General features: G+C 37.0%; 1 protein-coding gene across 2 annotated transcripts; it reads left to right on the forward strand.

Annotated features, from left to right (window-relative positions):
* The first annotated feature begins 2,818 nt into the window (after positions 1-2,818).
* b4galt4 (UDP-Gal:betaGlcNAc beta 1,4- galactosyltransferase, polypeptide 4) lies at positions 2,819-12,240 on the forward strand. Of its 2 annotated transcripts, none has more exons than XM_037748702.1 (7): positions 2,819-2,920; positions 4,604-5,126; positions 6,288-6,520; positions 8,137-8,324; positions 8,515-8,637; positions 8,738-8,842; positions 9,347-12,240. In XM_037748702.1, exons 2-7 carry the CDS (start codon positions 4,865-4,867, stop codon positions 9,480-9,482), a joined length of 1,047 nt encoding a protein of 348 aa, XP_037604630.1. In that variant the 5' UTR covers positions 2,819-2,920; positions 4,604-4,864; the 3' UTR covers positions 9,483-12,240. The 2 variants fall into 2 exon arrangements, with proteins under 2 accessions (XP_037604630.1, XP_037604631.1); XM_037748703.1 differs by lacking the exon at positions 2,819-2,920 and adding an exon at positions 2,998-3,432.

A 12,240-nucleotide genomic window follows, 5' to 3' on the forward strand; every position in this document is an offset into this window, starting at 1 on the left:
TCTAGTGTGAAGAAACTAAGATGTGACTATTTCATGAGTAGAAAAGACTTTTGGCATATGAAGTAATATTAGAACAATAAAGTATATTTTGATGATAATATTTGAGTTCCGAAATTAAATTCAAATTTTAAACACAGGACTTTTACTTGTATGTACATTTGCACTTTCACTTACTGTAAGGAAAGCATTTGAAGATTTCTTCTTTTGCATAATTGTCAAGTGAAGGCTCCTGTAATTGGAGTTAAAAAGAGAAATACGTATCAATAGTGTTTGTTCATGCTCTGAAAATATCCCTTAAGGTCTTTAGGAACTTATTAGGTTAAACCTATGAATGCGACTAAAGGCTAGCCAAGGCTTAAACAGGTATAGCTCGACAACGCCACCTTAGGAATCGCAAATATTACTCAGGAAAAATCTGTAGTAAAATCCACCACATGCAATGGGAGAGTGAAAGTCTTAAGTCTGAGCAATAGCATTACAGTAAAGCAAAAGGAAAATAATATTGAGTGAAAAAAATCAGACCATTACAATAGTAATTAAAAAAAGATACTAATAATCAAATGAACAAAATTATATAATATCAGGGCACAACAAAAGCATGTAATAGAAAGATTTATGCATCCTTTTTTTCAAAAGTGAATCTCTCAGCAGTAGAAGGACGCAAGAAAAAGTAGGTAAAAAGGCATTTGAGGGGTGCAGGACCTCCCATATCGCTCAACAGGAGGATGACATGCTGAGACATCCAGTATCATGACTGACCTGCAGCAGGCTGAGGAGCAGCTGGACAACCACCTCTTCTATTGGCAGGAGGACAGGACCTTTGTCCTCAGAGCCAGTGTAACCCAGCAGAGAGACCAGCATGTTGTCTATGTTTGATCTGCAGGGTGGGATGAGATAGATATTGGACAAAATGACCAGGGAGCATTGCATGATGGGAATGTTTGTCATAGTCGCGGTCCTAGCTAAGAAAGACAAGAAGACATATCCATTTCCAACAAGGGCTCTGACAAAGTCCTGCAATTATTCAAATAAAGAACCTGAGCACACTGACACGGCTACACACAAATATTACACAACTCAATTTCAAATTCCTCTAACCCCTTCACCCCTTTAATTTATCACTATTTTCAATAATAAGGCAGTGCTTTCATATTCTATTTCTGTAGATTATTAAAGACAAAACTAGCTTCAACAAAGCCATTAAAGCCTGTTTTGTACCTGTATTGTATGCAGTTGCTTTCAAGGACTGTTAAAATTCTATGGATTTGCATCAGGACCTTGAAATCATTAGAATCCTGGTCACATTTTAGTCCAATGTAGGCTATAAGGAATCCATATAGTTTACATATTGCTGAAGTCAGAATTGCATGGCATTATTAGAGCTGCAAATAGCACTGTTAAACCTGCAGTAGGCAGAATGTTTTCGTCATCATTGGGCAAAAATTCCACAATAACCTTTTAGCATATTGTAATTCAAGTGTTCTGAGAGAAAACTAGATTTCTGAACCTCCTCATGGCTCTGTTTTCAGGCTTTAAAAATTATTTTGCCAATCACAGGTCATTTCAGAGAAGGGCTTTCCTATTTTGCGTTCCTATTGGCTGTGCTCCGGCTGGTGGGCGGTGCTTGGTATTTCTTCAACTGATCTCAACATGGCTGCTGGGTCACAAACTTCCTCATTTTACAGCTAAACAGTACACTACAAGATGTTTCTGAAAACATTTGAGGTGAGAAATAGGCATTAAAGTAACAGAATATTGATTCATATTTAATCAGCGCTGCCTAGTTTGACCGTTTGATCAGAGTTTGTGAGTGATTGATAGCTTCTCAGAGATGGCAAGGCTCCAGCTCCGCTCTGATTGGTTGTTTTCCTTCGGTCTGTGAAATCTTGCAGATGCCATTAGGAGCACCAGAGGACACCAGAGGACACACAGGCACATGATTTTTTTTCAGATTACTTGTTTCATGCACTACTGTCAGGATATAGTGACCGTTTTATAAAAATAATTTTTTTTAATCATATTTGCTCCAATTCTACCCACTGCTGCTTTAACTTAATAATTTGTATTGTTTTCAATAATAAGGCAGTGCTTTCATAATCTATTTCTGTAAAGTAATTAATAGAAAGCTAGATTTAACAAAACCATTAAAGCCTGCATATTTTATAAATATGTTTTTCGTTAAAATTCTGGAATTTGCATCAGGACACTTGAAATCATTAGATTCCAGGTCACATTTTAGTCCACTGTTTAGCAATGCTAAAAATGCAATAGCTATGCAGTTGCAAAGTAACATGGAGCACATATAATACATATATAAATGCAATATCAGATAATGAAAGAAAAACAGAAAAATGGCATGTAATCTGTCAGTAGTGTCGACTATTATTTTGAAAACCACACAACGGAAGTATCTATACAAAACATGCGCATGCTTTGAGCTTCATCAAAGTACACCAAAACAATAACCAATAACTTCTGTTTGTTGATGCTGCCGTCAAATCAAAGAGATTTAAGGCTGCTGTGTGTGATCTCAGTAACAAAATAGATACTACAGACATCTTTAGATGATCTGCTAAATACGGTGCATATTATGAAATCTTTTGCAGATTATTTTAGGATGGTATTTGCCAGCTTAAATGAAGCCAAAATGCAAAAATAGGGTACATTTGACTTCTTCATATTCACCGGATATGTATTAAACAACACGAGTTGATTGGAAGAATATCTTTTTACTGAAACATTGTTTCTCTTAGACATACTTATATATATTTTTGCGCAGTTCAGTGGAAACGCGTTTAGTATGAAATACATCCAGCGGAAGTATCGTGTATTGATGTTGACTTGATACAGACACAGTCCACTCTCTGTTATCATTAGCTGCTGGGCTGATAACCTGGGATAACGCTGGCTTGCGTCAAAGGTAAGATGCTTCAACCAAACCAGTAACTGTTATCTCTAACGTTATATCAGGAGAGGACAGTACTTCACTGAAATAAGGCGTGTTTGGCCTCCACGGCGTACGACTGTTATCTTGATGCTAATGTTGAACTTTTAACAGCACTTTACAGTAACTCCACATCCGCATTCGTCAGCTAGCTAACAGCTACCAAGGCGTATGGAAAGGAGGCTGAGACACGCGTCATCAACGCGTTATATCTCCGGGGGGGTATAGCACATGCGCAGTAGAACCTGGCCTGCACTTGAGCCAATTGTATCGCACGGCGCAGCTTGAGTTACACCACGCATGCGCTGTACCCAACACCCCAAGACCCGTGTCCCAGCCTCCTTCCATAGGCCTTGACAGCGACATGGAAGCACAGAGAGCTCATCTGGGCACAGCTGCAGCCAGGTCGCGGAACTAATATGAGTTATCACTGTTATAAAAACATGAACAGTAATCGGGAGGAGAAGGAGCTTTCAGCGATATAAAAGGTAGTGTCTTGTCTTTACATGAATAACTGTAATATTATATCTGGTGTTGCTCAGAGCTAGCCAACGTTAGCTTGTCACTGTCAATCCCCCAAAATAACGCCATCATCACACAGTGTTATCCAATAGATAACATGGATATACGACGCTACATAGTGTTCTGTGTTATGGTCACTGTTGTGTTTTATGACCTGGGGAGCGTTGCCTTCCTTTATTATACTGATGTGTTTCATTATGTTGTATTATATCACATTTGTTGTATTTGTTATAGTGTTGAAATTCATGGCCAACAATTTAGATTTTGTTTTATTACTGCAAACTGAATATCTTGCATTTGAACTGTCAGACTAAACAAGTCAATTGTGCTGGATATTTTTCTGCCATTTTTAGACCAATGATTATTCGATCAGTCAATGATATAATTGACAGATTAATTAATAATGAAAATAATTGTTGAATATTTGATAGATTAATACAGAGCTGCGACGAATAATCGATTAGTTGTCAACTATTAAATTAATCGTCAACTATTTTGATAATTGATTAAACGGTTTTGAGTTCCAGCTTCTTAAATATTAATATTTTTTGGGGTTTTTTACCCCCCAATGACAGTAAATTGAATATCTTTGAGTAGTGGACAAAACAAGATGTTATCTTGGGGTTTTGGGAAACACTGATTGACATTTCTCACCATTTTCCGACATTTTATAGACAGAACAACTAATCGATCAATCGAGAAAATAATCAACAATGAAACAGAGAACAATGAAAATAGTCTTTAGTTGCAGCCCTAGTAGTACAAGTGAGGAGAAAGGTGAGGCTGTGCATTGTGATTCTACACTTTGTCAGGGGTAACAGAAAAAGACAGGTGTATACTGGGTGTAAAATGACCATTCAGGAAGCTCTTTCAGTGGTGTGTAACAGAAGAAATGGCTCTGAACACAACAGAAAAGAAAAGAAAAAGGTGGAACTTGAAAACTTAACTGGTATTGTGGTTTGCTTTCTAAGATAACATCAGGTGCCTTTTGTTGTTGTATGGAAAGTAATGGAGATATATCTTTTTAAAACTAGAACTTGCACTGTAAGGGTGTAGTTTTGCATGAGAAGACCTTATTATGATGCAAATATGTCCATTCATGGCAGTAACATCTTTTCTTTTGAAATCAATCTACAGTTGTCGGAAAAAACGTTTTTGGCCTCACCTCCTGAAACTGGATTTTGAAGGTTCGGCGATGGATTTTCACCATTAAGTTCTCCTTACTTCACAGTGGTCATATACTTGACTCACTGTACAGTTCGGCAGCATGTTTCATCGCCATGGGATGACTGGTTAGTGAAACTGTGGCTGTCATTATTTTTGCTGAAATGTCCTTCACAGAGGAAATATCTTAACTAACAGCATCTACAGTTGTCACTTTTAGACAGTCACACAGCCATGGGCTTCTGTTCGCCTGTGTGCAAGATTTTGCGGAGGGGGAAATATTTTGTACTGCTCCTGGTCTCGCTCTCAGTGCTGGCATGGATCGCAACGTTTTCAGGCGAAACAGTGAAATCCGGTCAGGTTTCTTCTGCCACACCACAAACTCTTGTCAAAGGAGACAGTCTGAGGGATAAAGTCAACACATGGACAGCGGCACCCGATCACTTAAATACTCCACCACCAAAAGAAGAATGCCTTGAGGAGTCACCATTGCTACGTAAGTATTAGGGGTGTAAGAAATGATTGAAAATATTGAGTATCGTGATATTATGTTTTATGATACTGTATTGATTCCCAAAAAAACTATTGATTTTTAATTATTAGTTTACATGCCGAGCTTAACTCAGTTAATACTTCATTTAATTTGCAAAGTAGTGCTATAATGTTGGATGTCACAGGGACTGGCATAAATGCAAATGCAGATTCCACTGTTCTGATTACATAAAAAAACATCAACTTATTTTACTCAGACTTTATGCATATGGTGGTGTGTTCTTTATACTATGACAGTTTTCCTAAAATTTTATTTTAAGAAATTGCAATACATCGCCTTGCTTACAGTATTGCAATACATCGCAATATATTGAATCGATATGAATATCACGATACGTATCGTATCGCCAGATTCTTGCCAGTACACAGCCCTATGAAGTATACACACCAAAGTGCAAGTTAAAGAGGTGACAAACTTACTATGTACTGTATATGTTATTTTTGATTTAGCTGTGTTTCTCAGAAGTGATTTAAATCTATCTGCTTATGGAGCCCTCTTGCTAAATGATGAGTCATTCCCATTTAGCAATTTGTTGAATGATTTCCGTATGTTCTGTACTGACTGCGTGACAAAGTAGATGGAAATAATGGCAGAATAGTAGTAGTAGTAGTATAACTTAACTGCTATGTAAATAAACCAGACAAGGTTTGTGCCAATCATTAATCTGTAATGTCACCTTGAACATTAGTGACTAGGCAGAGTGGTTCATTTCTCAAAACTAAACTATTGGTTGATTGTGCTGTGCATTATAGATGGTTTTTGGATTTTGATTTCTAAGCATATGTTTTTTCCAAATTTTCTTTTATGAACCAACAATTTAGGGTTGAACTTCTGCCTTTAGAGAGGAAATAATGCTTTCAAATATCATATATGTAAAACAAAGAAAGTTTAGAATAAGTGACATACAGCTATACGAATGATCATATAAACGTTAAAAATAAATTTATAGTGTGTGAGAAAAGAATCGTTTGTAAAGTGCAACAATAGTCCCCCCATCCCCCTTTTAAATAGTTTGAAAATGTGATATTTACTGTGTTATGAATCACATATAACAGAATGATCACTAAGACACAGATTTCTGGTTAAATTTGCTAACTTCCTCAGAGGGAGCCATGAAGCTGTCCTTTGAATCCTCTCTGAAACTGAAAGACGTGGAGAATGACAACAAAGAAGTGACTGAAGGCGAGTACGAGCCCTCAGACTGCACGGCGAGGCAGAGTGTGGCCATCCTCATCCCTCACCGCAGCAGAGAGAGACACCTTCTCTACCTCCTGCATCACCTGCACCCCTTCCTGCAGAGGCAGCAGCTACACTACGCCATTTATGTCATCCAGCAGGTATCCACGCTCCACATCATGCACAGTTTGCAAGTCACACAGTTTTCTTATGAAATCAATGATATCAGGAAACTGCGCAAGGTACAAGTTCCTTTTCTCTATGCCTTGTTACCACTGCAGATAGTACCCCCTCAGTCTAGGCAGGATTCTCAGCCGATTGCCATAGCGGTGGCGGATGAAACTGCCGTGACATCATCTTCAACGGGACACTCGCTGAATAGTTTCAACGGCAACCAAACAGAGAAACACCTGCACTTATGCGTAGTGTATGCCGTAGTTTTGCAAACAAATCGCGGGTTTGTGCAGGATGTCCCATGTCGCACTTGTGACAATTCTCTCTGACCAATCAGTGGTCTGAAGTGTTTTATCTCCACCTTATGGTATCGGCTCAGCTCGCTTGGAACCTCGACCGAGGTGGTACCAAGAATGCAGTGGTTGTATTGGTACCATACACAACTCTTGCTAATGGAAATGCAAAAATAATGTTCTAATGTGTAACGAACTGAACTGAACTGGACTGCTTGGTGGAAACGTGCCAAAGGGTCTCAGTCGGTGAAAAATAGAGCAGCTTTAAGTGAAGATATGTGAAGAAATATTATCTTAAATAAACTGTATTGCATTACGTTATAGTATTTTTTTTTTTTTTCAAATGACAAAATGTCAAGCAGGTAAAACATAATTCTTGCAAGGTAAACAAAATAACTGTCAAGTTGCTCAATATTTTTCTCTAAGTAATTGGAAATCTTTTTCAGCCAGCATTTTTCACATCAGTGCATTATAGAGACATAAAACTTGTAGACTTCAAAGACTCGTTTTTTTCCAACTTTTAGCTTACCCCAATTTCTCCCCGGGGATCAATAAAGTATTTCTGATTCTGACTTCATAAATGCAACAACTCATGTTCAGTGATGCACGAAAACACTGCTGCTGAAAACAAAGGATCTAGTGAGGCAAAACATTTCACGTACCACAGGCAAATCATCTGCAAACAAATAATGTTTTTAGTATTCCAGGAAGAAAGGATCATTGTCAGTAACTAGAGAAGTTTATACAAATGTGTTAAAATAGAGACATGCAAATCAGCAGTGCATGAGCACTGGTTAAATTATTATCTTATAATTTGAATGCGATGTTTAGACATGTGTACAGCCACATATTTACCCAGCATAGATTATTTTCTGCTTTAATAAATTGTATGAAATGCTTTATAATATTTTGGTTCCATACTGATTCAATGTCTGGCTTTCATGGTGGTTGGTCATTTGTAAAAATCAACCAGAATAAAGCACATTAAATTCCTTCAAATTCACTTGTTAAGCAGTCTATTTTCCTATAATAGCCTGAATGTGGGGACGCCACAGCAACAATGAAAGTTATTCAATAACTGGCCCACATTAAATCATTTTCTGAACTGCGGCTGTTGTGTAGTTGACCCTGTACTCCAACCCTCCCACCTCCTAAAAATCTTTGTTTTTTTCAACGGATAAAGCATAATGACACATCAGATACAACAGAAGAACACAGACATCTACACAGAACTTTGACCTGTACATAGTCCATAAAAGACAACAGCAGATTGTGATTTTTTTATTGTTTTCTTTTTTTGTGTGTTAAAGGCTGGTGATGCAACTTTTAACCGTGCCAAGCTACTCAATGTCGGGTATTTGGAGGCACTGAAGGACTACAGTTGGGAGTGCTTCATCTTCCATGATGTGGACCTGGTTCCTGAAAATGATCACAATTTATACGTCTGTGACAAGCAGCCCAAACACTTGGTGGTGGGCCGGAACGCCACAGGATACAAGTAAGTATACGACTAAGAGCAAATTTCCTGCCAGTCATGCGTCAGCAGTTAAGCTTTATATTACCCATGTGAATAGACAACACAATATTAACAGATGGCTCATCTCCTCAGGGCTGATATTATCTTGAAAGCCCTAACATAATGTATAAACAAAGACCTGTAATTTTTCTTCATATTCTTCCACACTCAGGCTGCGTTACAAAGGCTACTTTGGAGGAGTCACAGCTATGACCAAAGACCAGTTCCTTCAAGTGAATGGATTCTCAAACACGTACTGGGGTTGGGGCGGAGAAGATGATGACCTTCGCATCAGGTGAGACCGAAACAAGTGAAAACAGTATTAAATGTTTCTTATGATCACATATATTCCTTCATTGGTTCACTGATACATGTGGGTCTGCTGTCTCGCGCAGGGTCGAGCTGCAGAAAATGAAGATTGTGCGGCCGCCCGCTGACATAGCTCGCTACACCATGGTGTTTCACAAACGAGACAGCGGCAATGAAATAAACAAAGACAGGTAAGTAAATATAGAGACGGGGAAAATGTGTTATGTTTGATTCAGTGCATTATTGGTCAATTAAATGTATGCATCCTGATTTGTGGGGTTCTGGATAAATATGTGGCTGTACACATGTAGAAATACCGCATTCAAATTACAAGATAATAATTTACCAGTGCTGATGCACTGTTGATTTGCATGTCTCTATTTTAACACAGTTGTATAACCTTCGGCCCTCTAGTTACAGACAGTGATCCTTTCTTCTTGGTGTACTAAGAACATTATTTGTTTACTGATGATTTGGCTTTGGCATGTGAAAATGTTTTGATCACTAGTTTCTTTGTTTTCAGCATGGGGGAATCTCTTGTTGGGTCTCTAAATTAGAGTACGGTCTAAACCTGCTCTATATGAAAAGCGTCTTGAGATAAAATCTGTTACGATTTGACGCTATATAAAAATAAATTGAATTGAATTTGTGCTGCAAATTTAACCTATTCAATTATTATTATTTTTGCATCCCAGGATGAAGTTGTTAGGACGAACACCGCTGGTGTGGAGGAAGGACGGACTCAACAGCTGCTCATATAAGACTATGTCGGTAGAGAGGCAGCCTCTTTATGTGAATGTTACTGTGGACATTGGTAAGCCACAGAGTTGAGATTTTAAATGGGAAGCTGTGCTGTGACCAAAAAATATTTTTTTAATATGTTTAGTTCCACTGAGTGCGGAAAGGCTACTATGTGTGTGTACAAGACACCACATTAAACACACAAAATGCACATTTTTTTGATTAGTTTACATATTAGAATAATGTCCCGCTGGGAACTACATCTTTGCACATTTTTGCATATCATGCTGCTTTAATTTCTTCATATTTTTACCAGCCTGCAAAAAAATTATTGGCTTTGGTCAAATAGAGAAGTCGTGCCATCCAGCTGCCAGACTTCGATTAATTCATACATATGCCTCATTAGTGGCCTACATAATACAGTACAGCATAAAACATGCGGGTATTTTGTGTTTAAAAACCTGCAACATATGCAAAATGTGTATTTTGTGTGCTTCTGTGGCTGCATTGACTTTTTCTGAAGCCCCTACGGACACAGGCGTTGTCACTTATTTTGCCTAATTCTACGTCTTCTCAGGACTGTCTGGGAGGCACAGACTGATTCATCAATATCTCCTGTTAGGGCAGGGTCTTTGATATCTCTTCGTGTACCTGGCATGTAGTGACGTCCCATATTTCCCAGAAGGCTAATCATATAGCAGATAACTGAGAACACCCGTTTGTAGGTGTGCGGAGCCTTTTAAGATGAAGTTAATGTTTAGGTTTTTTTCAAGGCTGCTTGGACTCTTCAAGGCAATGAGATGTTTGACTCATAGCTTGTTTTATTGGCACTGACATTCACATCGCAAACTGTAGAAGATATTATGACGTTAAAGGGATCGGTTCATAAGAGTAATGTGCATGAAAGCTACAATAATTGATTTTTTAGCACTAGATTGCAGACAAACTAAGAGCCATGATATACTATTAGCTTATCAGTTTATAGCAAACTAATGCCTACGATAGCTAATTTTTTTAGACACTGATCAACTAAAAATAATGTTTAATATCCAAATAAAAATAAATTATGAATTATATATATAATATATTTATTATTTATAAAACACAAAATAATGAGGTTAAATGCATCTATATCTGCGGGGTCCAACTGATGGTTAGTCAGTTCTCTGGCAAACACATTAACAAGACGACCACAGACATAAAGCCGACAATACAAAGGAACTGCTGTTTCTGGTGTTTTGTTGACGGAAGACAATGTGAACATATGAATGAAATCCTAGTAATCTGAATAATAGTAGATATCCGAGGTCTTCCTCATCTAATACTTGCTGGTAATATTACTGTCATATAGAAGGTTCATAAAGTTTTGCATCAGATGAACCTTGTGTGCAGAAGAAGGAAAAGGGACCACTGAAGAGCAATAATAATATATAGAGGGCTGATCATTTCAAATGATATCCAATTGAAATATGTTATTGTGAAAATTTATAATATACTGGTCAACTAGAAGGTTAAAAATAACTAAACATATCGCTGCTCTAGAATCAACCTACATTATTATTAGTAAAAAAAAAAAAAATGCTTGTGTTTCCTTCAGGTTTGGAAATTAATGTTTTTGTCAGCCACTCAATAAATTTCCACTGTTTTTTTGGCTGGTGAATGAAGCAAATCTAGCAGCCACTTGTATATTTTAACAGCATTTGGCTGGTGCTAATTTCCAACCCTGGTTGCCTTGTGCCAGCTGGCTTTATTTTCAGAACTTAATAACCTTGACCACCTTTGGATGATCAATGTTTATGTCTTAAAAAGTAGTTTTGTGAGCCATAATGATGATATGATTTCTTACTGCATGTTTTTTTTAATCTATATAAGGCCTTATATGCTTGATTTTTAAGCAGGAGTTAATGGGTGGTGGATTCTTATTTATTACCTTTACATTTATTAAATGATAATTGTAGTCTTGAGGCCGATCAATATAACTTTTTATCGTATGTGAAGAAATTTCAGTCTAGAAAAATCGTATGTTTTGGATCATTGCATGCTGCTTAGAAATAGTCTGATAAACTCATATCAAATTTGATAAATAAATGATTTGTTTCTTACTTTCAATTATATGTTGAAGGTATTGTAGCTGCTTGTATGTTACAATATGTTTTGTCTTTATTTATCCGACCAGCAAATCCTACATATTTCAAGACTGAGCAATATTACTAACTGTAGTGACAAATATGTTTACAGTTTACTTGAGCCACTCCTTTTTATGTATTCATATTCATAACTGTTAGAGTTTCATAATAACCACAGGTTGCTCTATATTTCACACTGTTGATGAACTCAACAATTCTTCATAAATCTACAGTAGACTGCAGCTGTTTAGAAGCTCTTGAATGAGAGTTCCGTTGTTCGAGATATACATTTTAAAAACGTCCGTTAAGTTCGTGGTCGTATCTCAAACATGAATGAATGTTTTAGGGTTGTTTTTCTACTGTGGGTTGAAAACTTTTACATGTAAACATATTGTTAAACTACAACTTCTCAATAAGATTTTGTAACATGATCACGACCAAGAAAATTGTTGTAATAATGTAGCATCAAACATTTGACTGACATTTTTTTATTTGAATTTGTGCTTTATATGAATCATTGTATGAAATTCAAAGTGATGCCATAATAATTCTTTGAGAATTTCATTTAGAGGATTCATTTTGAATGTTTGTATGTTGATTTTGGGTTGATTTGTCATGTTTTGCTTGTGTTGATGGGAGAAACCCAGATTATTATGCATTTCACCTCTAATAGAATTTTCTGTTTAGAACACATATATAATAAATAGTATTTTTCCTATGAA

The sequence above is a fragment of the Sebastes umbrosus genome, chromosome 17 (assembly GCF_015220745.1).
Source record: "Sebastes umbrosus isolate fSebUmb1 chromosome 17, fSebUmb1.pri, whole genome shotgun sequence".
Taxonomy (NCBI): Eukaryota; Metazoa; Chordata; class Actinopteri; order Perciformes; family Sebastidae; genus Sebastes; species Sebastes umbrosus.